The 26,946-nt window shown below is 48.0% G+C and overlaps 1 protein-coding gene across 8 annotated transcripts in view; it reads right to left on the bottom strand.

Annotated features, from left to right (window-relative positions):
- The window catches only part of RAPGEF2 (Rap guanine nucleotide exchange factor 2), a 288,204-nt gene that overhangs the window by 176,236 nt on the left and 85,022 nt on the right, over positions 1 to 26,946 (bottom strand). For all 8 annotated transcript variants that reach the window (XM_075347428.1, XM_075347417.1, XM_075347422.1 and 5 more), the window contains exon 2: positions 12,977 to 13,047. In XM_075347428.1, coding sequence (XP_075203543.1) covers positions 12,977 to 13,047 — 71 coding nt within the window. The remainder of the gene's footprint in view (positions 1 to 12,976; positions 13,048 to 26,946) is intronic.

Consider the following 26,946-nt stretch of genomic DNA (forward strand, 5'->3'; position numbering starts at 1 on the left):
CGTACTGCCGTGTGCAGGACATCTAAGCCGGCCGTACTGCCGTGTGCAGGACATCTAAGCCGGCCGTACTGCCGTGTGCAGGACATCTAAGCCGGCCGTACTGCCGTGTGCAGGACATCTAAGCCGGCCGTACTGCCGTGTGCAGGACATCTAAGCCGGCCGTACTGCCGTGTGAAGGACATCTAAGCCGGCCGTACTGCCGTGTGCAGGACATCTAAGCCGGCCGTACTGCCGTGTGCAGGACATCTAAGCCGGCCGTACTGCCGTGTGCAGGACATCTAAGCCGGCCGTACTGCCGTGTGCAGGACATCTAAGACGGCCGTACTGCCGTGTGAAGGACATCTAAGACGGCCGTACTGCCGTGTGAAGGACATCTAAGCCGGCCGTACTGCCGTGTGCAGGACATCTAAGCCGGCCGTACTGCCGTGTGCAGGACATCTAAGCCGGCCGTACTGCCGTGTGAAGGACATCTAAGCCGGCCGTACTGCCGTGTGCAGGACATCTAAGCCGGCCGTACTGCCGTGTGCAGGACATCTAAGCCGGCCGTAAACCTTAGAAACTGTAGCCGTTAAGTTCTGCTGACTGTGCAAGTATTATTACTAGGGAGAGGGGAGTACGCTACTGTCACACCTCTGCATCTCCTATAACAGTGATGGCGAACCTATGGCACGCGTGCCAGACAGGGCACGCAGAGCCGTTTGTGCTGGCACGTGCGCTGTCGCCACACTGCGCCAGTTTGATCTGCTGGTGTGGTCGCGCCGGCAGCTCAAACTGGTGTTTAGCAGAGGAGACATTTCTCCTCGCTCTGACACTCCTCCTCTCCTGGGCTGCAGACCTGTTGCCTAGGAGACGGAGGAGCGTCAGTAGGCGGCGCCGGTGTCTTGTGGCCGCGCGGGAACTGAAGTGACTGAGGACGCAGCAGTGGAGGAGTGGGGGCCAGAAGGTGAGTTTCTTTTTTTTATTTTTAGCCTCTGTGCGGCTGTGCCAAGATGTGGGGGGGACAGAGCCTGCACGGGGGAAACATGCAGCGCACGGGGGACACATGGGGGACAGAGCCTGCACGGGGGACACATGCAGCGCACGGGGGACACATGGGGGACAGAGCCTGCACGGGGGAAACATGCAGCGCACGGGGGACACATGGGGGACAGAGCCTGCACGGGGGAAACATGCAGCGCACGGGGGACACATGGGGGACAGAGCCTGCACGGGGGACACATGCAGCGCACGGGGGACACATGGGGGACAGAGCCTGCACGGGGGAAACATGCAGCGCACGGGGGACACATGGGGGACAGAGCCTGCACGGGGGAAACATGCAGCGCACGGGGGACACATGGGGGACAGAGCCTGCACGGGGGACACATGGGGGACAGAGCCTGCACGGGGGAAACATGCAGCGCACGGGGGACAGAGCCTGCACGGGGGACACATGGGGGACAGAGCCTGCATGGGGGACACATGGGGGACAGAGCCTGCACGGGGGACACATGGGGGACAGAGCCTGCACGGGGGAAACATGCAGCGCACGGGGGACACATGGGGGACAGAGCCTGCACGGGGGAAACATGGAGCGCACGGGGGACACATGGGGGACAGAGCCTGCACGGGGGAAACATGGAGCGCACGGGGGACACATGGGGGACAGAGCCTGCACGGGGGAAACATGGAGCGCACGGGGGAAACATGGAGCGCACGGGGGAAACATGGGAGCATGGGGGAAACATGGAGCGCACGGGAGAAACATGGAGCGCACGGGGGACAGAGCCAGCACGGGGCAAACATGGAGCGCACGGGGGACACATGGGGAGCACGGGGGACACATGGAGCGCACGGGGGGACACATGGGAGCATGGGGGAAACATGGAGCGCACGGGGGAAACATGGGAGCATGGGGGAAACATGGAGCGCACGGGGGACAGAGCCAGCACGGGGCAAACATGGAGCGCACGGAGGACACATGGGGAGCACGGGGGAAACATTGGAGCACGGGGGACAGAGCCTACATGGGGGACACATGGGGAGCACGGGGGACAGAGCCAGCACGGGGGGAACATGGGGAGCACGGGGGACAGAGCTAGCACGGGGGGAGCATGGGGCATATACAAACAGAGCACGGGGCAAACAGAGCACGGGGAAAACATGGCTGCAAAGATGGAGAGAAACGTGCAAAGATGGAGAGAAACGTGCAAAGATGGGGGAAACATGGCTGCAAAGATGGGGGAAACATGGCTGCAAAGATGGGGGACACATGGCTGCAAGGATGGGGGTAAACATGACTATAAGGATGGGGGTAAACATGACTATAAGGATGGGGGAAATCATGCCAGGATGGGGTACATTTAGCAGGAAGGGAAACATGCCAGGAAGGGGTACATTTACCAGTATGGGGGATACATTTACCAGAATGGGGGATACATTTACCAGAATGGGGGATACATTTACCAGAATGGGGGATACATTTACCAGAATGGGGGGAAACATAAAAGGATGTGGGGGAAACATGCCAGGATGGGGGTACATGAACATGCCAGGATGAGGAAAAATGCCAGGATGGGGAACATTTAGCAGGAAGGGTGACATTTATCAGGATGGGGTACATTTACCAGGATAAGGGAACATGCCTGGATGAGGTACATTTACCAGGATGGGGTCATTTAACAGCATGGGGGAACATGCCAGGATGGCGTACATTTACCAGGATGGGGTCATTTAACAGCATGGGGGAACATGCCAGGATGGGATACATTTACCAGGATGGGGTACATTTACCAGGATGGGGTCATTTAACAGCATGGGGGAACATGCCAGGATGGGATACATTTACCAGGATGGGGTACATTTACCAGGATGGGGTCATTTAACAGCATGGGGGAACATGCCAGGATGGGATACATTTACCAAGATGGGGTACATTTACCAGGATGGGGCCATGATGTGGACAAATATACCAGAATGTAGGAAATATATATCAGGATGGGGGACATGTTTACCAGGAAGTGGCCAGGAAAGGGACATAACTACACAATGAAAGGGGAGAATAGCAACTCGTACGTCTTTATGGGATTTCAAGATCTTCAGACATTGAAATGTAGATGTTGATTACAGGGTGACATCTGATTGCATACCAGGCTAAAATCTCTGTCTAATATGCCGCAATTTATTTCCAGAAAGATCAATCCAACTGCTGTGTCTGGAAAGGGCAGGGGCTCATCTCCAATGTGTGGTAAGCACGCATGAGTGTGATGCCCCCTGCTGAAGAGAAGAGAAGACTGCAAAGGTAAGGTTAAAATCAATTATTTACATAATAGGATTGGTTGTCACTTCGGAAAAAAAAATGGGTTTAGAACTACAGTTTGGGCACTCGGCCTGTAAAAGGTTCGCCATGACTGTCCTATAAGAACAGAATAACAGAGCACTAGATTTCAGCATATCAGGGTCTTCTTAGCCCCAAGATTAATTTGTGGATGAGAGTTGCGAGACCCCCACACCAATAACGTAGTTGCCTGGTCTCCCCAACGCTCCGGTCTGGATGACCTTGCTCCAATCTGAATGTCTGATTGATTGCTATAGGCAACAGTTTTTCATTTAGATCTCTTTAAAAAACACACAAAAAAGCCCGCTGCGTGTGGTCCACAAAAATCAGGAAAAGTGCCTAGAAGTGTCAATGGGAGGCAGATACAAGGACAGGCTTCAGAGCTCTACGTGGGGAGAGAAAGAGTCACTAAAACATCAAGGCTAGCGGGGAAAGGGATAAAGTACATGCAGGAGAGGCGAAAAAGAAGGACGGAGCAGGTTGTATTTCATTATGATCAAGCTTCTTTTTCTCCGGAAACATGGCTGCTCCAGCATAAGGAGACCCCAACCTACACTGTGCTCTTTCTGGCTCGGTCCCACATGTTTGTCCGTCCGGTGAGCAATAGAACCGGCCCTATTCATTACAAATATTGCTGGCTTCCCTTTTAGGTCCCATGAAGCAGACGTTTTCCCACATTTTCCTGCTCTCGTCATGGGATATCTTACCATCAAACATTACGGAAATTCTGACAGAACCAAACCAAAGCCATTATATTCAGATGTACACTAAATTGTTGAAACCCTTCTGTATTTTCTTAATATCACCTGATGAAAATCAGACATTGCTTTTCAATTTTGATTTAACAGAACTAAAAAAGAAAAAAAAAAAAAAAAGAAAAAAAATGATGGTGCCTTAATTTTGTACAACCTTTTGAGGCACTCACTGCAAACAGACGATTTCTGTAAGGGTATGTGCACACGATCAGGACTCACTGTCTCCTCCTGGACTCAGCGGGACTACGAGTCTCCTCCGCAGGAGAACACAGCAGCCCGTGCCCACGAGTCTCCTCCGCAGGAGAACACAGTGGCCCGTGCCCACAAGTCTCCTCCGCAGGAGAACACAGCGGCCCGTGCCCACGAGTCTCCTCCGCAGGAGAACACAGCAGCCCGTGCCCACGAGTCTCCTCCGCAGGAGAACACAGCGGCCCGTGCCCACAAGTCTCCTCCGCAGGAGAACACAGCGGCCCGTGCCCACGAGTCTCCTCCGCAGGAGAACACAGCAGCCCGTGCCCACGAGTCTCCTCCGCAGGAGAACACAGCGGCCCGTGCCCACAAGTCTCCTCCGCAGGAGAACACAGCGGCCCGTGCCCACAAGTCTCCGCAGGAGAACACAGCGGCCCGTGCCCACAAGTCTCCTCCGCAGGAGAACACAGCGGCCCGTGCCCACAAGTCTCCTCCGCAGGAGAACACAGCGGCCCGTGCCCACAAGTCTCCTCCGCAGGAGAACACAGCGGCCCGTGCCCACAAGTCTCCTCCGCAGGAGAACACAGCGGCCCGTGCCCACGAGTCTCCTCCGCTGCGGGAAAAACAAGCACAATGGGCACAGGATTTCTAGAAATCCCATCCACTGTGCTTGTACTGTACATTGCAGTTTTGGAAGCAGCTGAAGACGGCTGCGTCCAAAATGCTATGAACGCTGATCATGTGCACATACCCTAACTCTGATTGAGACTTCTGCACCTGTCCACAGGGATTGCGGCAGACTCCTTGTGCACAAACTGCTCCGTGTGTCTCAGGTGTGAAGGTGCCATCTCCTGACTGCAGGGGAGCGGATGACGCTCTTGTAGCGACACGCGTTGGGTGGGTGATCTTTCTTGCACACCATGCTTGGGGCTGCAGATAAGGTCAACTGGTATTTTTACAGGGAACTTTGGTTTAATATGGAACCGGTTGGAATCTCTTGGGATTATTGTGACCTCAGTACCTTGCTTCTCATGTACCATCTAGGTTTGTTCCCAGGTCTATTTCACCTGATTGTGAATACCATTTATAATAGCTTATTCGTTGCTTTGAACATGTTTACATTGTCTATCTTTGATGACTTATATTGTTATTTCCCTTTATTAGTGTCTGATGTCTAATGTTTTTCTGTCAGGTGTTTTTTTCCCTATAGCTTGATGGTGTGTTATTGGTTTTAATGTGGTTTTAATGGTTGCACAATTAATTACATTATTGTTCTTATATTTTGTTATTTTGGGCTGACAGCTTCTTTTGCCTACCCCTTTCTTCTACAATTTTCCTCATGTTCTTTGGTAGGCCCCTTTAGCTCCCCCACTAGTTACGTGTTTTTTGATTATATCCATAAATCTGCTGTACATTCCTATTTTTCTTATACTAAAATTTCTTGGTAGACGGCTGTGCTGACTTTGGTCTTGATAAACTCAGTGGACCTACACCAGCAGATGGCATGGCTCCCCAAACAATCACAGATTGTGGAAACTTCTCACTAGACCTCAAGCAGCTTGGATTGTGGCCTCTCCACTCTTCCTCCAGACTCTGGGACCTTGATTTCCAAATGAAACGCAAAAGACTAAATTACTTACCGGTAATGGGGTGTTTTCCAGAGTCCACGACAGCACCCACGAGAGAGGGATCCGCCCCCTTCAGGACAGGAACCCTACAGATAAAAAAGGGGTGGTCCCCCTCCCCCATCAGTTGGTTGCAGAGAACGTGAGAGGAACCGCCATGGATTAGTAAACAATTAAAGAAAACACCAAGGACACCGAAGGGTGAAAAGAAAAAAGAAAGGTAGGGGTGTAAGGAGTGCTGTCGTGGACTCTGGAAAATCCCATTACTGGTAAGTAATTTAGTCTTTTCCTTTCGCCACGACAGCACCCACAAGAGACTTAGAGAGAATATACACCTAAGGAGGGAGAACTGTTCGAAGGACCAATCTCCCGAACGCAAGGTCAGAGGAAGAAGAGGAAGAGAAGAGAGGTCCAGCCGGTAGTGTTTGTAAAAGGTAGAAGGAGAGGACCAGGTCGCAGTGTTACAAATACTGTCGATGGAGACAACCGCCATGACAGCCCAAGAGGAGGCCATCGCCCTAGTAGAATGAGCCTGTACAGAGGAAGGCAGAGGTTCTTGCTTCACCGTATATGCCATGGAAATAGCATCCCTCATCCATCGGGCTAAGGTATGCTTCGTCACCTGGCGACCTCGCCTGGAACCCTGAAAGGCAATAAACAAAGCCCTATCCTGTCTCCCAAGGGGCTGTCCTAGCGATATAGGTGAGAACGGTTTCCCTGACGTCTAGGGTGTGAAAACTACTTTCTTCCGGTGTAGCAGGGGCAGGAAAGAAGGAAGGGAAGATGATCTCTTGACTGCGGTGAAACTGGGACGCCACCTTAGGTAAATAAGCCGGGTCTGTTTTAAGAATGATCCGATCCGGAAATATTCTAAGGAAGGGAGGATCTACGGACAGGGCCTGAAGGTCGCTAACATGCCGGGAAGAAGTAAGGGCGACCAAGAGACAGGTTTTTAGAGACAGCAACTTATCGGACGCTGAGGAGAGGGGCTCAAAGGGTGCAAAAGGTCAGGGCATCCAGAACCAGAATGAGAACCCAGGGAGGTGTGCTGGTTATACGGACCGGCTGTCTGCGGTCACATGCTTTAATAACACGCATGACCCACCGATTACCTGCAATATTGGAATTGTAGAGGGCGCACAGGTCAGAAACATGAACTTTGAGGGTACTGACCGAGAGACCCATATCACGTCCAGACTGGAGAAACTCCAGAATAGAGGAGATCGGGACCACAGCAGGCAAGGAACCAGGAAAGGAGGCAAGGAAGAGTTTTCATATCCGACCATACTGTCGGGTGGTGACCGGCTTTCTACTCTGCAGCAGGATATCGAGCCTTCTTGTGCTTCTTAGACCCCTGAAAAGACTTAAGAGAAGCCTGAATCTCCGAGTGGATCAGTTCCCATAGATCCGAAGGGGGGTAGTTGAAGCCGGAGCTTCCTCTCGTATAGCCTGGATGCAGGGCCCACAAAGGCGCTGTTTGTAATCTTTGGAGAGGGGACAGGCGCACAGGGGGCATTCTTTATTATTAAATTTAGCAGCGCATTTCCTAGGCCCTAGAACAGAACTGGAAGGGAACATCAGTATGGGGGGACATTCACGTAATTCACTCACCCATACCAGGAATAGACGGATACAGTCATTGGAGGTGGAGACGAGGGCTTCGTCAGGCGACCCTTAGAGGATGCAGAGTCTGTGCGGTCCTCCTTCCTCTTGCGACCCGCAGAACCCCTGGAGTCGCTGGAGTCTTTGTGTCCAGTATCCCTAGACGGAGAAGGGTCCCGGGATGGAGAGGTGCATGGGCTTCCCATGATGGAGAGGGCCGGAGCACGCTTCTGCAGGCTCCGCTCTCCGTTTTGTAGTGGTAGTCTACGCTCCAGTTCACCTCCTCACCCCTCCCCCTCTGGAAGGGCTCCCATGAACTTCCGGGTTACCGCAGCGGAGACGAGTGCTGACGCAGCAGGCCCCGGGGACACGCCCCCTGCTGCGTGCACACGCCATGCGACCCAGATGTCGCAGGCACATGGCACAGAGAGAGACTCCGGCCCCACTGCGCGCAGCTGCTTTTGTCACCTGCAAGCGTCCGCATGCTCTGTCAGGAGGGAGGGGTCCACAGGCTTCTCCAGGGCATCTCCCCCAATCCATTACTCCCGGAAGTGCTCCTCTGCACTTCCGGGTCACTGCAGTGGAGAGCGTGCGCTGACGGGGCAGGCCCCGGACACGCCTCCACCCGCGCGCACACGCCATGCAACACAGAAGAAGCAGGCACATGGCACAGGAGAGCCTCCGGCCCCACCGCGCGCAGCTGCTTTTGTCACCTGCAAGCGTCCGCATGCTCTGTCAGGAGGGAGGGTTCCACGGGCTTCTCCAGGGCATCTCCCCCGGTCCGTTACCCCCGGAAGTGCTCCTCTGCACTTCCGGGTCACTGCAGTGTAGAGTGTGCGCTGACGCGGCAGGCCCCGGACACGCCTCCCCCCGCACGCACACGCCATGCAACCCAGAAGAAGCAGGCACATGGCACAGGAGAGCCTCCGGCCCCACCGCACACAGCATACTCACCAGCGCGCTCCTGCAGGCGTCATTTCCCTGGCAGGCAAGCTGGACCGAGGGAACGAGGACGAGGTGCACCAGAAGGATGGAGTCCACGAGCGGAGCTCCAACGACCGTGCTTCTGGATCCTGAGCTCCGCCGTTCTCCTGGAAACCGCGCGGACGCTACTGGAGCCAAGTACTGTAGGTTCCTATCAGTTCAGGACAGGAAACCAACTGATGGGGGAGGGGGACCGCCCCTTTTTATCTGTAGGTTTCCTGTCCTGAAGGGGGCGGATCCCTCTCTTGTGGGTGCTGTCGTGGCGAAAGGAAAATTTACTTTCATCTGAAAACAACACCTTGGACCACAACAGTCCAGTTCTTCTTCTCCTTGGCCCAGAAAATAAGCTTCTGGCGTTGTCTATTGATCATGAGTGGCTTGACACGAGGAACGCGACACGTGTAGCCCATGTCCTGGATACATCTGTGTATGGTGGCTCTTGAAGCACTGACTCTAGCAGCAGTCCACTACTTGTGAATATCCCCCCAAATTTTTGAATGACCTTTTCTTAACAATCCTATCAAGGCTGGAGTTATCCCAGTTGCTTGTGCACCTTTTTCTACCACACTTTTTCCTTCCACTCAACTTTCCATTAATATGGTTGGATACAGCACTGTGAACAGCCAGCTTCTTTAGCAATGACCTTTTGTGGCCTACCCTCCTTGTGAAGTGTGTCAATGACGGCCTTCTGGACATCTGTCAAGTCAGCATGATTGTGTAGCCTACTGAACTAGTCTAAGGGACCATTTTAAACACTTAGGAAACCTTTGCAGGTGTTTTGTGGTAATTATTCTAATTTTCTGAGATAATGACTTTTGGGTTTTCATTGGCTGTAAGCCATAATCATCTACATTAACAGAAATAAACACGTAATATAGATCACTCTATTGTAATGACTATATAATATATGTGTTTCCCTTTTTGTATTGAATTACTGAAACAAATTAACTTTTCGATGATATTCTAATTTACTGAGATGCACTTGTATTAGGCGATTCATGTACGTGACGGTGCAAATTCTAAGAGTCAAATTAGAAAGTTGGAAAGATTTTCTTTTTTCCAAAAAACAAAATATTACACAAAAGGACATTGCTCACGTCCTACTCAATTTTCCACGACACAAACTGTCTGGTGGTGGCTCTGAAATAAGCAAGTGCCATAATAATGAGAGATTTGCCGCTAACAGCATAATATACAGTATTGTGTAACAACCTGTACAAGCGACTAGAGGAAGAAAGCAGAAACAAATTAGCAGAGGCCGTGCAAGAGATGAAAATTATGCCAGGTAACAAAGTAAAATGGAAGCTGACAAATTAGTCATACAGCCCACACACTGCCTGTAATTACACGCGCTGATTATATATCATTTGGTGTCCCAGCAGAACCCAGGCTTTTATAGTCTTTTCACTTTAATTGTAGATGAAAGTCAACAGAAAGTGGTGTCGGATCTGGGCAGCCCTGCTGTCGGTAATGTGGTGTACACGCAAGGAACTCCGCGAAAAACAAAACTGGTTAAAGTGGACGTGTCATCTGAAGATGTGGCCCCATGTCGCAGATCCACGCTCCTAACAGATAAAACCGCGCACAAATATATATTGCTGGTTATCTAATCAGAGCTGTCAGAGGATACAACAGACACGCAGCTGACGAGTCCTTCGCTCACCTCCCCTACTCTCCAGGTAGTCACTGATCGCTGGCTAAGGTGTATACGGTACACAATAGTCAGCCATCAATCACTACTGAGAGAGGTAACAGAAAGGGGTGAGGGGGAAGCTGTCGCACTGATGAAGAGTGACCAATTAAACTTTTGAGTGAGGTTGAGGAAAGAAGGTTTCATCATCACAGATACGGATTCTTTTCTGTAAGAGCAGTGAGAATCTGGATCTCTCTGCCACATGATATCTTAATAATTTACTGATCAAGTTGAAGGAGGGCCTGGATCCTTTTCTAGAAAACATTTTCATCTCTAGAACAACTGTTAAGAGGAGACTTTGTGCAGCAGCCTTCATGGTAAAATAGCTGCTAGGAAACCACTGCTAAGGACAGGCAACAAGCAGAAGAGACTTGTTTGGGCTAAAGAACACAAGGAATGGACATTAGACCAGTGGAAATCTGTGCTTTGGTCTGATGAGTCCAAATTTGAGATCTTTGGATCCAACCACCGTGTCTTTGTAGAAAAGGTGAACGGATGGACTCTACATGGCTGGTTCCCACCGTGAAGCATGGAGGAGGAGGTGTGATGGTGTGGGGGTGCTTTGCTGGTGACACTATTGGGGATTTATTCAAAATTGAAGGCATACTGAACCAGCATGGCTACCACAGTGTGTGTCCAAACTTTTGGTCTGTACTGTATGTGCATAGGATTTTGGCGGATGCAGGATTTATTGCATATGTGGATCTAATATGCGGCACTTAGCATTAAAGAGACCACTCAGCAGGATTTTCGTATATAACCTAAAGCCAGTGCTATACTGGCACTATCAGGCTGAGTCTCTACATACCCTTAGTGGGCAGCTCAGATGTTTAGGTTTTGAAATCCAAGAAAGTAAAGTTTATAAAATTAGCTGCTTGTTGGGAGACAGCAGCAAAAAAGCAGAGAATATATTCATAAGTATCCCCTCCCTCCACCCATTAGAATTAGCTTAAGTATTATACAAACGATTCACTTTGTCTCTTGCAGGACCTGTGTGAGGTCATACCCATGTGACCTGGTATCCACCCTTGTTGGCGGAGGCCCCGCCCCTTCTGGTCACATGGGTATGTCGTCACCACAGGTCCTGCAAGAAACTAAGAATCATTTGTATAATACTTCTACTAATTCTAACAGGGGGAGAGGATAAGTATGCACACCCCCCCCTTAGATATTATCTGCTCCTCAGCTGCTGTCACTCAACAAGCAGCTAATTTTATAAACTTTACCTTCTTGGATTTCAAAACCTAAAAACATCCGAGCTGACCACTACAGGTATATAGAGAATCAGCCTGATAGTGCCAGCTTTAGGTTATATTGGAAAATCCTGGGTGATTGCTTCCCTTTAAAGGGAACCTGTCAGGTGCAATATGCACTGAGACCCACGAGCAGTTCTGGGTGCATATTGCTAATCCCTGCCTAACTGTCCCTGTATACACTCGCATAGATAAAGATAAAGATATAGATAAAAAGTATTTCTAAAGATCTTATATCGTATGCTAATGAGCGCAGGGACTAGCCCCCTGGGCGTTAGTTCCCCTTGCCAGTCACCCCCATTAGCATGTTAGCACACCCACAGGGGCGTACTAACATGCTAATGAATGAGCACCTCACCTCTCCGTCGCCATTGTCGCATGATACTGGATTTCAGCTCAGTGCGCATAACCCCGGAGTTTGGGTCATGCGCACTACTTCAGTTTGAAGTTAGAACGCGTACACCCGGCTTCATAGTGCGCATGACCAAAACTCCGGGGTCATGTGTACGGAGCCAAAATCCAGCGTCAAGCGACGATGGCGGCGGAGAGGTGAGTGAGATCATCCTGTGACACTGTGTATTCATTATCATGTTATCACACCCACAGGGGCGTACTAACATGCTAATGGCCGACTAGCCAGGGGAACTAACGCCCAGGCAGGGATTAGCAATATGCACCCAGAACTGCTCGTGGTTATGGGTGCATATTGCACCTGACAGGTTCCTTTTAACCTTACATGAGGTTTTCTTTTCCTTTGCATCAATGAGTTAGGGTTATAAGTTGTACTTGACAGACCTAATTAACATACCAACAAGTAGCAGCTATAAGTATGGAAAATTATACAAATGTTAGTCTACAAGTAAATTAGATGCAGGCATTACGAGACGCCGGATCACGGTGGTAATTTAGTCCATATTGTCATCCAAGGTGTCCTATAGTCCATGAAATTGGGGGAAGTCGTTGGTGTTATGCCTCATTCATGGTTTATAGATTTATTTACTGGCAATGATGGAAATTTTCTTAAAAAACTAGCAGAGCCAGTAGTGCAATCCGCTCACTAAGTTCATATTGTAAGGATACATTTGTCTGGATGGTACTTTGTGATATTAGTAGGCTGCGGTTCCCCAATATACTCGTATCACAAGGCCGCTGAGACGTGTTTAGACCGCCATGTACACACTTACCTCTATAACCAGCTTCAATATATGCAATAACCATAAGAAAAAGGTCTTTTTCAGGATTTTTGTTTACATTTCCCACCACAATCTGTGTGTTCAAAGAGAAAGGAGAGTTTCTGGTTGTACAGCTGTGAAATTTGTCACCACAGACTTGTGACATATCGGATGGGTGGTCACTCTCAATGTTATTAGAGATCACTTCAGAAATCTTAATGCTCTGGATTCAGGGGCAAATAACTGCATGGCGGATTCTCTCGCACATGAAGCTGGTCATTTGGACATACCCTCATAGTCCTCCATCAATTCTAGCAAGAGCACAATGTGGGTGACTACAACCATGAACGGGGCTTGGTGGCTCTGCTCCACCAGAAGGTGCCTTACCTCAGCTGATGTTCCCGCAGGTTGGACAGGGCTTCCATCCCATGGAGGTAGGAATACACAATCTCCAGATCCTACAAGAGAACAGAGAAAATACTATCATATTGGGGACATTTTTGCGGATAGTCTGTCATGAATACACTCCATACACTGCCGAGGACGGCCGTCTCCGCGTGGAATGATTCAGCGTTGTGTAATGTAGCTCATGTATGTTACACTAAAAGATTATTTTGGATGCGATTTCTTAAGAATGCACGTTTCACGATAATCTTGCAGTCTAAACTAGCTGTCAAGCATCCAATAAGCAAAAGATTGTCGTTCTCGGCAGCACATCATCCTGTGTAATCAGAACTTGTGCTTCTGAGAACAATGACAAGAACCACCAAGCGGTAAACATTTATCGGCAGTAGCTTAGTGCTGCCGGTCACGCCGTGTCATACCTTATCCCTCCTTCAGGTCTAGAGTAAATCTTGGGGATCTGGCTTCTATTACCACAGTGCGGAGCATGGTTACATCAGTGCTAGGCATGAAAATGTGGAGTTCAAGGGGTTTTCCAGGAACATAAAGAATGTGGCCAAAGTCATGCAATGTGATGACTGGTGCTCACCCGTTACCTGCCACTCTGGCGCTCCTGGTCAGCCGTAAAGTCTATACACGTGTCCACTGCAGCCAATGACTGACCCCGAATACCGCCAGAGACTGCCGAGGCCAGTGATTGGCTGCTGCAGTCATGTGCAGATAAATGACAAGGAATTTAAGCCCAGCATTGCAGAATGACATCTCCAAGTAGCCACATGACGGCTGAGGTCACGAGGATCAGAGACGCCATCGCTGCATCTACATTAAAACATGGGGGATTGGTCAGGCGAGTGACGATTCTGTAATTTTATGCCATTACCCCTTTTCTGAATATGGAAAACCCCTCAATGCTGCGGTCATCCTGACAAAAAGTGAAACTAAATGTAAAAAAATGGAGAAGAATAGAATAAATGTTTCCCAATCTGCACAGAAAAGTGAAGTCTTTACAAAGTCACGGCTCCACTTTACACATAGGGAAAGTGACAGTAAATCCGTGCATGGGCACCACTAACGCCCCATCCTCGGCCTGCCAGGACCCGGTCCAGCCATGCACACTCACAATTAGCGATCCGTCATTATTTGCATTTCCTGCCCATTCCGCTTGATATAAAGCACAGAGCGTCTGACAGGTCATGACTTGGGACGAGAACAAGGCTCCCGCAGACACGTTTTGTTTGAGTAATTGACAAGCGTACGCAGGAGTCATCGGTAAGGGTTTAATGCAGCTTTTAAGACCTTGATGAAATGCCCTGCAGAATAAATATCAAGCGAGATATTATGCAGACTGGCATTCCAGATGGATAGGAATATTGTTATCCACTAATCATTAGGCGCTGGGCCCAGAGGAAGACGAGAAAGAAAGGCTTCCACATAAAAGAAAGAAAATCCACACGAGCAGTCGTATCGCCAGCCTGTTTGATAGATGGCGTTCTGTTCTGGCGGCAACTAAAATAAGTATCATCCTCTAGGGGGGCAGACAGATGGAAAAAGTGATCCTGACACTCCAGGACAGCGGTGGAGCTCGGATGGAACACCAGGGGGGCCGAGCAAGGTCTCAGTTATTACTAAACTGCAGGTTACAAGGGCAAAATGCCCCCGGGACCGCACACAACAAAATCACTGCACCAGGATCAGGATTATAATCAGCAGCCATCACAGACTGTACTAGAGGATAGGCAGCCGCTAGATCGTTCTTCATACAATGGCTTAAAGCAGGGGTGGGCAATTCATTTTTCAGAGGGGCCACATGAAACTGTGACTGGGGTGGAGGGCCAAACCAATAGGCTGAGATTAATTCTGCTCAATATTAATATATTTTATATTAATATTACTTGTATCACTTAATATTGAGCAAATATAAGTATGCTGACATTCCCTTATATACAGTATGAGCCCCCACACAGCCCTCTACAAACAGCATGAGTCTTCACATAGCCCCCTACATATCATATGATCCCCCACACAGCCAGTACAAACCGTATGCGTCCCCACACGGCCCCTGCAAACAGTATGAGCCCCCACATAGCACTTATATATGGTATGATCCCCCACACAGGCCCTAGAAACAGTATGAGACCCCACATAGCACTTATATATGGTATGATCCCCCACACAGGCCCTAGAAACCGTATAAGCCCCCACATTGCCTCGAGATACAGTAGGAGCCACCATAGCCTCGATATACAGTAGGAGCTCCGACATAGCCCCTTTATATACATAGTATAAGCCCCAACATTGCCTCCTATATGCAGCATGAGCCATCACATACACTGTCTTGCAAAATCCTTCATGCCTTCGTGCATTTTACGTGTTAGGTTACCTCACAGCCTGGAATGTCACTGTTTTTTTAGGGTTTGCATCAGTTCATGTAAAGAACATTCCTACAACTGTGAACATTTGGTTTTCTTTTTATCGTGAAACAAACAACAAATAGGACAAAATAACTGAAAACTTCAGCGTGCATAACTATTCACCCCCCTAAAGTCTGTACTTTGTAGAGCCTCCTTTTGCAGCAATTAGGCTATGTGCGCACGTTGCGTAAATACATGCAGTTACGCTGCGCTTTGTAGCGCAGCGTAACTGCATGCGTCCTGCGTCCCCTGCACAGTCTATGGAGATTGTGCAGGAGACGTGCGCACGTGGCGTCTTAGAGCGCAGCTCTTCGGCTGCTGCCCGAAGCGCTGCGTTCTAAGAAGTGACATGTCACTTCTTTCCTGCGCTTTGCCGGCAGCCCCTGCTCTGTCTATGGCAGGAGCTGCAGGCAGAGCGCATGGAATCGGCTTTTTTTTTTCACTACGGACATTTTCTGCAGCGATTTGAAGCGCATGTGTGCTCTTCAGATCGCTGCAGAAATTTCTGCAGGGCTAGTACGCAACGTGCGCACATAGCAACAGTTGCAAATCTCTTCGGAGAAGTCTCTATGAGATTTCCACATCGTGCCACTGGGATTTTTGCCCATTCCTCAAGACATAACTACCAGCTCCTTCAAGATAGATGGTTTTCTCTGGTGAACAACAATCTTCAAATCTGGTCTTTGCTAGGCCATCTCCAAACCACTCGTGTCTGTTAATGCGCTCCGGTGGGGAACACTGTTCCCCTCTGCCATAGGCGGCCCAGTGATGCCATCACATGAGTTGCCATGACAGTGTGGGGTTGAATGATCACCCCTGTTGCTGCCATGACGTAATTCCTATGGATGCCGGCAGAGCGCCAGCACTCACAGGAGAGCAGCATTTCTCCTGATCAGAGCGATGCCAAATCTTCGCCTTGATAAGGAGAAGCAATCGCACTGAGTAGGAATAGTAGTCCTGGGGGGACTAATAAAATCCTAAAACAAAAAAAGTGTTTTAAAAAATATGAAATATGCCTTTCCAGGTCCTCAGTGGGTGACTACCTTTCAGAACAAGTTATGGTGGTCATTAGTGCTCATCACCAATTCATCTGTTACTTATGTCCCCCACACATATGGGACTGGAGAGGGTTCTTACAACCAGGTGAAGATATTTTCTTTATCTACAAGACCGATGATATAGGAGGAGGACAGTCCATTATTAGCAGCGGTCCTAGCTCTGAGACCCCTGCTGGTCAGTCCCATTCAAGTGAATAGAACTGAGCTACAAAACCATGCACAAATACTACCTATGAAGCCGTGCCCGGCATATAGTGAAGCCCCCCACAGTGGGGGTGCCGGGAGTCACACTCCCATGGTCTGACAATAGAACAGGTCGTTACTATCGCACTCCGGACAAACCCCCGAATCTTCTTTACAGCTGTCTGTATAGTCGCCCTAGTTCTGTTTCTGGGGAGCTGGGTGTTATTTCTACACCTCCCATAAGGGTAGTGATAGCTTCATACAGACTTTAGGGCGACAAATTCTGCATTGCTGTAATACAAGACTCTGGAGGAAGCTAGAATGCCATCTTTAGGTTGTCACTGTTTAACAAGAAAAGAAAAAATATGGCACAGTATGGAGCCAGCAGGGCCGCACTGACGTCACATCCATTGCATGGGATAAATTGGGATCTTCAGTGTAGTCATAAATGACATGTTCTGGACTCTCCCTGATATATTTCTATCGGATAAATCATGGAAAAGCTACAAGTAATTGACTCTTCCCAGACCCTGGTAAGAAGGTGCAGTATGGTGCCCGCAGTATGGTGCCCGCAGTATGGTGCCCGCTGCGCCGCCCTCGCCCCTCCTCACGCTTCAGGTAGTTACCTGCATGCTGATTGTACCACAACCTCCTGTCCTCATTTACCTCAGGAAACCGGTTACAAAATGGAAAAATGTGAGCGGCTATACACAGCACAGGCTTCACTTCTAGCCGAAGCCTCTGGGTGGGGAAGGGGGGGGGGGGGGCGATCTGATACATGTGGAGATATGACAGATCACAGCCATACAGGTCTGGAGAGCATCAAGCTCTGGTATACAGGAGGACGGACGGACGGACAGATCCTCGCAGAAGCCTGAAGTAGCACATCATCTCTAGGTTGCCAGGGGCAACCCTGGCAGGATGAGGCGGCCAGGGACCCGCAGTAAGATCTCCGTTCTAGTCACTGAGCATTGCAGTCAGCGCACACAGACGTAGGGGGATGGGATCATCAAAATCCCTCTGCCAACCTCCTAACCCTCTGTACTTATGGGGGAATGACTTCTGTCAGCCCGTCAGCGCAGGCAACATGAAGACTCACAAGATAATATAGACGTGACGTCTCCCGCCGTATACTACTGTCAGGAAAACTCATCACGATGAGCGTCCGCTAATATATACAAGATCACATAGAAATCAATGTCATGTAGAAATAGGAAGAGCTCTTCGACGACCTGCCAAAAATGCATGGAAGACGACGGGCACTATGTGTGATACATGGGCAGACATCAGCGCTTCACTCCCCCTCACTAAACGCCGGTCCAGCTAAGACCATGGTCAGGGCAAAAAAAGTTCTCCTGCGGCTTAGAGCTGTAAAACTTATACTAAGCGCTACTCATCTGCTGTCACCCACCTGGATCCAGCACAGGACACTATGGGGTCTGCACCGACACCGGAAGAGGAGACATCACACTCCACCAGCAGCAGGAGCACTGCAGCCTGTGACTGACTGCAGCGGTCATGTGACTTGAGGAGTGCATCATCAAATATGTTTAACAATGTGCTGCTCTAGTCACCTGACCACTGCAGCCAATCACTGCCTGCAGCGGTCCTACTGCTGATGAAAAAGTGAGATATCAGATAGTGCTCAATATTTTCATACAATTTTGCTCTATGTTTTTCACAGATAGCACTTTATAGTCTTTGGGACAGCTCACATAGCCGTGTAGTAATGTTTGCACAAACGCGTCTAATTCTGATCCAAGTTACAGAGTCTGTGAAAACAATAAAATCGTACAGATACCATTCAGGAGAAGTCAGAGAAACCGTCATCAGGTATAATGATAATAATGGTTATCAGGTGAGAAAAACAAGAGACTGACAGCAAAGACTGACACAGACACTAATGTAACCCGGACCGGAGGTCTTAGATTATATTTACAGCTCCAGGCCCCTGGGGGGGGCTGGCGACAACATTTATTTTTGCTCGGACAAACCCATAAAGTGACATGTTAGATGGGATTAGATGCATCCCACTAAATACGTCTGTACTTATATCACTGATAATATGTATAAGAAGGGACTAAATGCCCATAATGCACAAAACACCAGCACCGGTCACAGAGCACTGTATAATGCCCAGCATGGCGATATGCCCACCAAATGCTACATCTCACCAACAAGCTCGCATTACTAAGCCCCTGTACACACATAGATCTAATGAAAAAGCCCTAAAAAACGGAGACGCAGCGGATTTATTGTTGTGGAATTGCATCCGAAGAGTCCCCAACACTGTGGATATTTCCCTAAACATTCCCCCACAAGCTGCGGACACCGCCCGGTCCTTAGCCTGGAGTTTCATCCTTTGCCGTGTGCAGTAAGGGCGCTGCATGTCCACAATGACATTTGGAGGGGTTTTACCCTTGTGGAAAGTCCATTATGGGAGGTCACATTGGGGGACGTATGATATAATGCAAAGCTCTTCAGAATGGATTCACGCAAGAGGAGTTTTTGAGAGTTTGGGATTTTAAAACAGTGTGAGAATAGCCGTCTGGAGGAAGCCTAAAGCCATGGGCACTGGAGAGTCCCAACAGCAGAGCTACGTAATGTGCTCACCTGGGAGCCCCAAACCCACAAGATCACTGTACTAGGGTGCAATCTGCAGAGAAAGAAACCCCATGGATATGTGCAGAGCATCAGCCCCCATCACAGTCCTGCCCTCTTAAAGGCTAGCTTATATAGAAAGCATCCCATCAGATCCCGAAACTGACAACAACATGGATCCAGATCAAGTGTTCTTCAAAGCAACTGCCCCACAGGGCAAATGGACATGGGACATAAAATCTACAACCTCAGACTCCACGGGGCACAATGTAGAGCTATAGTAAAGAGCGGCCCTCGCAGTGACGGACATTATCACACCCATGGACGCCCATTCACTTTAATGAGCTAGAGACAATAGTATATTAGCATAGTGGTTTCAGTCTCACAGGGGGCTTCCGCATGTCACCAGTTTTTAGGTTTCAAGTACGAAGTAAAAAAAGGAATAATTAGAATAGTAGAAACAAGATTAATAGAATATCAATGAGCGACCACAATGGAGGCGCAGGAAGTGTTGTCATAGGGACACAAGCTTGTCTCAGTTCTGTAACTTCAGTTTGGTAATTTAGCACAGGCAGTCGGGAGATGACCCCAAGAAGCCTAAATATTCATCATTCTAGTGATTTCAGATCACTTTCCACTACTGACAAAGAAGAACTAAAGCTCAGGCTAGAAACTGCATTGAGCAACTGGGGAAATAAAATGTGTAACACGAAACGGGAACTTGCATATTCCGATTCCAATATAGGAGCAGATAAAGCCAGGCTTCCGTTTACCTCTCAAGCAGCAGGTCGTGATGAGAAGTATTACCATCAAGAATGAGCTGATCACCAAAAATGGATATATCTCATATGTATGCTGTGTGTATGATATACACATACAGGATAAAGAGATATACATGTATCTGTGCACTTACACATATAGTGACAGAACAAAGGTTTAAACCTACACAGAAGAGAGACAAAGCCTAGACAACCTCCCATTTCTGATCTGCTGGCTGCAGTCTCCTCAATCACCACAAGATGGCAGGCTGCTCCTTACAGTAAATCCTCAGTGCTGCCTAGTTTCACTGATACTCTCCAACACAAAGGCTCTGCCTGCAGCTCCAATACATTTCATTATGCAAAGCACCAAAAAAACTTTGAGTGATCCGCTCCCTGCAGAAAGGATTTCTTTTTGCCTCGTGTACAGAGGTTATTGGAAGTCCTCATCCTATTGGAGGGGCTAGTGCCGTCAGGGGAGATTTAGCCGTTATGTTGTCAGGGGCATCATTTTAGAAGATGCTATAAATGGTGCTGGTGAGATTGACTATACATGAGAAACCTTCCCCTTCTCTCCATCCCTCGTACTTTACACCAGGACAATAGTCACATATGCAGTGTATACATGTATCACAGACAAGGCTTGCTCTCAGTATATATCCTCCAGTAGTAATGTGATCCTGCTATAGAAAGCTATTCAGCTCGTACAATAAGTCACTGGTTTCACACTGGAACCGAATAGTCTTCAATGGTCGGTATACAGGTTACCAGGCCATGGCAATATGTCCGATGACACTGGAGATAGGCTGCGGGATGAAGGAGTCTCTACAAGGCAGTACAATGAGGGTTCTCTTGCACAACGCATTCATTGCCATACCGCCATCGATTTCAGACACACCTGAGTATAAGAGCCCCCATTATACTGCCTTGCAGGAAGTGACTTTTCCATCCGCATAGCCTATCTTCAAAGTGCTCTTATTCCCTACACAGAGAAGTTTTTACTGGGTCTCCCCAGCCACGAGGCTGCAGCAGGTAGAGCTCTAAATGGGCAGCATGCAACCCCCTAGGTGAGCAGCACTTATTTGGTTTTCTCTCCCCCTTAAAGGGAACCTGTCACATGCAAAGAAAAAAAAAATGTTATGAACGTGCAGATATGGGGTTAATCCGCAGGTTAGACCATTTGTATCCTGCCTGGTGCCCGCACATTGAATCCCGCTGCGGGGAGGAAATTAAACTTCATGCATCCCAGCAATGTTTGATTTCGGTTACGGGGGTGGTGCCGGCGTGGGCTCAGTCATGGAGAGAGGCAGCTGTAACCGCTTCCCCCCTCCCACTGACAGCCGCTCAGCATTAGAACCAGCTCTCAGGTTACAGCAGCCACTCTCCATGACAGACTGAACCCAAGCCGGGCCGCCTGTAACTGAAACCAGAATGATGCTGGGAGGATTAAAGCTCATTTCCTCCTGGCAGTGGCGTTAAAATTGCAGGCTCCAAACATTATTATCCTGCAGATTAACACCATATCTGCAGGTTAATAGCATCCCCCGACCACCGTGCGGAGCTGCCGCCCGACCACCGTGCGGAGCTGCCGCCCGACCACCGTGCGGAGCTGCCGCCTGACCTACACCCCACCTATTGTCTCCTCCCCATAATCCTATAGAATGTAAGCCCGCAAGGGTAGGGCCCTCTTCCCTCTGTACTAGTCTGTCTACTGTAACTTGTATACGTATTTTGTATGTAACCCCCTTCTCATGTACAGCACCATGGAATTAATGGTGCTCTATAAATAAATAATAATAATAATAATAATAATAATCCCCCCCCCCCACCTGACAGGTTCTCTTTAAAGGAAAAAGGTCACCAGGTTTTTGCCACCTAAATTGAGAGCAGCATAACGAAGGGGCAGAGATCCTGACTCCAGCGATGTGTCACCTACTGGGCTGCTTAGTGTAGTTTTGCTAAAATCACTGGTTAATAAGCAGTAGATTATCATTACAGGACTACTTGGCATGCTGCCAGGTAGTCCAGCATATTGATGAGCTCTGTATTACTGCTAGATCTGCAGCAGAGAATAACATTGATTTTATCAAAATGACAGCAAACAGCTCAGTAAGTGACACATCACTGAAATCAAGGTCTCTGTCTCTACCTTATGCTGCTGTTAGATGAGGTAGTAAAAACCTGGTGAGAGTCCCTTTAAATAACGTCACCCTATTGTGTGCACCTTACCCCACAGCTTCTTTCTACAAGAAGTCTAATGACACATTGAAAGTTACAGCTAGAAAAAGACTTTCTAGAGCCCGACCCATGTGTGGAGCAACCAGATCTGGGAAATCACAGGTTTGTCTTCACCCTCCCAGACTACAGGCAAGAACAACCTTACAGCCGCTGTCAGCACTATCGTCATGGCCAAATGTTATTAGACTGACACATTTTGCTGCTTCAGGATTTTTTAGATCTCGGATGTGTCTCCGGTTACTGCTGTACAATTATAAGGATTTCATAAGGATTTATACTTTTATTGATGAACACATCAAGTTTATGTGAAGACTTAATATTTACAGTGCGGACTCAGACTTCTGCCATCCCCTGACATGCTGGGCCAAGTCCTGACTGATGACAGCCCAATGTTACCTACTCCGTGCTTGGCGTTTATCCCCATGCCGTTCCCTTTCCGCTTTTTAAGCATTGACCACAAGTTGTTAATAGGATTGAGATCTGGGGCATTTACGGACCAAGGACCCAAAATGTTAACGTCTTATTCACAGTATGAGTTTTGCTTCTTGCCATGGTCTCAATCAGGCAGGAAAAAGCAACATATTGCTCATAGAGCGATTCTTTATTCATGGCAGTGTCCTTGGGTAAAATGGGGAGTGAGCCCACTCTCTTGGATGAAAAGCCCCCTCACATGAATGGTCTCGGGATGCTTTACTGTTGGCATGACTCAGGACCCCTGATAACGCTCACATTTTCTTCTCCGGAGAATCATACTTCCAGATGTTCCAAATAGCCTTAAGGAGGCTTCATCAGAATAATGTAGTCATTAAAGGGAACCAATCACCAGGATTTTCGTATATAAGCTAAAGCCAGTGCTATACTGGCACTATCAGGCTGAGTCTATACATACCATTAGTGGTCAGCTCAGATGTTTAGGTTTTGAAATCCAAGAAAGTTTGTAAAATCAGCAGCTTCTTGAGTGACAGCAGCTGAGGAGCAGATAATATATTCATAGTTATCCCCTCCCCCTGTTAGAATTAGCATAAGCATTATACAAACAACTCACTTTGTTGCAGGACCTGTGTGAGGCCCCGCCCCTTCTGGTCACATGGGTATGACCTCACACAGGTCCTGCAACAAAGTGAATCGTTTGTATAATACTTATGCTAATTCTAACAGGAGGAGGGGATAACTATGAATATATTATCTGCTCCAGTGCAACTGTCACTCAAGAAGCAGCTCATTTTACAAACTTCACTTTTTTGGATTTCAAAACCTAAACATCCGAGCTGACCACTACAGGTATGTATAGAATCAGCTTATAGTGCCAGTATAGCACTGGCTTTAGGTTATATAGGAAAAATCCTGGTGATTGGTTCTCTTTAAGGAGTTAATGCTATATTGATCTATCAGTGCAGAAAAGCTTGAGGACAACAACAAGGGATAATCACCAAAAGTGATGATTTATAGTCTAAGGCCATGTTCACACACTTTTACTGCGTTTTTTGGTGCATTTTTGAGGTCACAAAGATGCACCTACATCATGCATGCATTTACTTCTCCCAGCAAAGTGTGAGATTTCTATTTTGCTGTCCACACTGTGCATCTTTTCTTGGCTGCATCTTGGCTGTGTTTTTGAAGATGCACCCAAGATACAGAATGTCAATTCATTTTGTGTTTTTCCAGCATTTTTTAGCCCTTCCAGTCAATAGATTTGACTTTAACACATTGGGCAAAATGCAGTAAAAACGTGGCAAAAGCGCATGCGGTTTTTGACGCGTTTCGCCGCGGTTGTGTTTTTTGGGGCCACAAACGCAGCATCTTTGTGGTTAAGAAAAGATACAGTGTGAACATAGCCTTAGTTTCTTTTGCACCTCATGCACTAAATCTCACCAGAGTGCGGTGCTAAAGGTGTGGTGTGGGTAGGGTTCTCCAGGACGCACACATGATATTGTGGATGTGAGGATAACCCCTGACCTCCGCCATACAGCACACATTGCTTTTATCCTTTACCAGACTAATATGGAAGCACCACAGACGTGTCAGGTATAAGACTACGAACCCTCATCTTTAGAAGGAGCCGTTTAGCGATGTGACGAGACCACCCGCAGCCCGTACTACTGCCTGTCACAGGAGCACCAACCGAGCAATGCCCTAGGAAAGGGAGCAGGGGCAGGACAGTTGTGAAAGACGCTGGGGAATTAGGAGCAGATAGATGAGCACATTGTCCGCGCCTCTATCAGGACAGGCTGGGGCCTCTCGGACAATAATGGGAGTGCACGGCTGGAAATTCCACTCTCAATGACCAGTTACAATGGGGCCAGGAACACACCACGGCCGAGCACGGTGCGGAGGGCTCATTAGCGGCTGAAATCCCCTGAACATATTCAGGAGCAGGGAAAACATCACCTAATTATTACATTCACTCTTCTCTCTATATGCAGCAAGCCTCGCCGGTCACACAAGATGGCAGCCTGCCAGGAGCTCCCCCAAACACATACAAATTAGTGTTTTGTAGCAATTTCTCAAGAGGACAGCAAAACAACTGTTCAGGAACACCAGAGCGTATATTTCGAGAAAATTATATAATTACCGCTAAAAGAAGAACTAAAAAACAGTGATATTAAAGTGGGCCTGGCATGTCTGATACACTAATACCTGTCTGTGGTCACAATTCCCTAGGTTGTTCTTCCTGGAAATGTAGGATTACGTCACAACTGTGTTAGCGGATGGGGGCGTGTCCCTGAGCACCAACCAATCAGGGCAGGCAGGGTCAGATTGTGTAGGGACACGCCCATTGGCGAGAGGAAAAATAAAGGACGACACCAAAAAAAAAAAATTATTTCATGAGAAATACAAGTATTTACAAACCGTCACCTGTGTCTTGGTAATTATCTGTCACCACTCCTGGCAAATGGCCATTTTATTCCATACTTGAAAAATCAGCGATCTCTGAATATGGCCCAAGGGCAAGTTTACACTGACCGATTGGTGGAAATAAATGGCTACCAATGGAAAAAGCGTGGTAACAGGCTGAACTTTAGATGTGCACCGAACCATGTGTAGACCGTTCTCGACAGCACAGGATCACACAGGACGACGCGCTGCCAAGAATGATGGCAAAAATTCGTGATTATCCCAAAACCTTGATAAGTTCACAGCTAAGATTTGCCACAAATGGATAAATTCCAAAATGATGAACATACTACCAAGATCCATGTAAGGAAATGGAGGCCCAGGACGGACGCCTGTCAGCTCCGGAGCCAAGACCTACATTAGGAATTACACAGCCTGAAGACTAATTCTATGGCTCTGGTGAAGGCTCTGTGGCAGGGGGTATTTAGTGGGCACTAAAGATGGCACAGGATGAAGATGTGACGCACGAATGTCCGCCTAATTAAACAACTAATTAATAGCCTGCTTGACCTGAAATCTGCAACCAGTCCTCCCTGTACAGTATAGTACGTGGGACGTCACAACACGGGAGTCTCGGAAAAATCACTACTGAGCCTTTATCATACAATGTCAGAGGGAAGCTTTCACACATCCTGATAAGACATAACACTAAAGCCAGTGCTCGACTTCATAGAAGATAAACAAGAAAAAATCATTTCGGTTGAAAGTCCAGATAATAATGATGGACAGATTTATCTGCAATCACTTTAAGAACACTATCACTGAATCACGCCTCAATTATCTGACACCACTGTGCACAAAGGGCTGTGAGCCTGTACACCAAGGGCTAACCTTAGCCTGCCATCCCACCGTGCATTGTGTGTGTATGTGGAGTATGTGCGAGCACACACAAATATATCAATCATCCCTATATAGTCAGTCTATTGGCAGCAGCACACCCAGCATGCACACAGCCATGTCTATGGAACTTCGAAGCATGGACAAAAAAAAATGTAAACAATCTCATGACACCTCACCAAACTGGAGAAGAATTGCAGCCTTTTCATGTGTGTTGGAAATACCATACATAAGGTATATAGTGCTTTGCGAAAGTATTCAGCCCCCTTGAATTTTTCAACCTTTTCACACATTTCAGGCTTCAAGCATAAAGATAAAAATTGTAATGTTATGGTGAAGAATCAACAAGTGGGACACAATTGTGAAGTTGGACGAAATCTATTGCTTATTTTAAAAACTTTTGTAAAAAGAATAAACTGAAAATTGGGGCGTGCAATATTATTCATCCCCTTTACATTCAGTGCAGCAAACTCACTCCAGAAATTCATTGAGGATCTCTGATTGATCCAATGTTGTCCTAAATGACTGATGATGATAAATATAAGCCACCTGTGTGTAATCAAGTCTCCATATAAATGCACCTGCTCTGTGATAGTCTCAGTGTTCTGTTTAAAGCACAGATAGCATCATGAAGACCAAGGAACACAACAGGCAGGTCTATGATACTGTTGAGGAGAGTTTTAAAGCCAGATTTGGTTACAAAAAGATTTCCAAACCTTTAAACATCCCAAGGAACACTGTGCAAGCGATCATATTGAAATGGAAGGAGTATCATACCACTGCAAATCTACCAAGACCCGGCCGTCCATCCAAACTTTCATCTCTAACAAGGAGAAGACTGATCAGAGATGCAGCCAAGAGGCCCATGATCACTCTGGATGAACTGCAGAGATCTACAGCTGAGGTGGGAGAGTCTGTCTATAGGACAACAATCATTCGTACACTGCACAAATCTGGCCTTTATGGAAGAGTGG

This window comes from Anomaloglossus baeobatrachus, chromosome 1, assembly GCF_048569485.1.
Source record: "Anomaloglossus baeobatrachus isolate aAnoBae1 chromosome 1, aAnoBae1.hap1, whole genome shotgun sequence".
Taxonomy (NCBI): Eukaryota; Metazoa; Chordata; class Amphibia; order Anura; family Aromobatidae; genus Anomaloglossus; species Anomaloglossus baeobatrachus.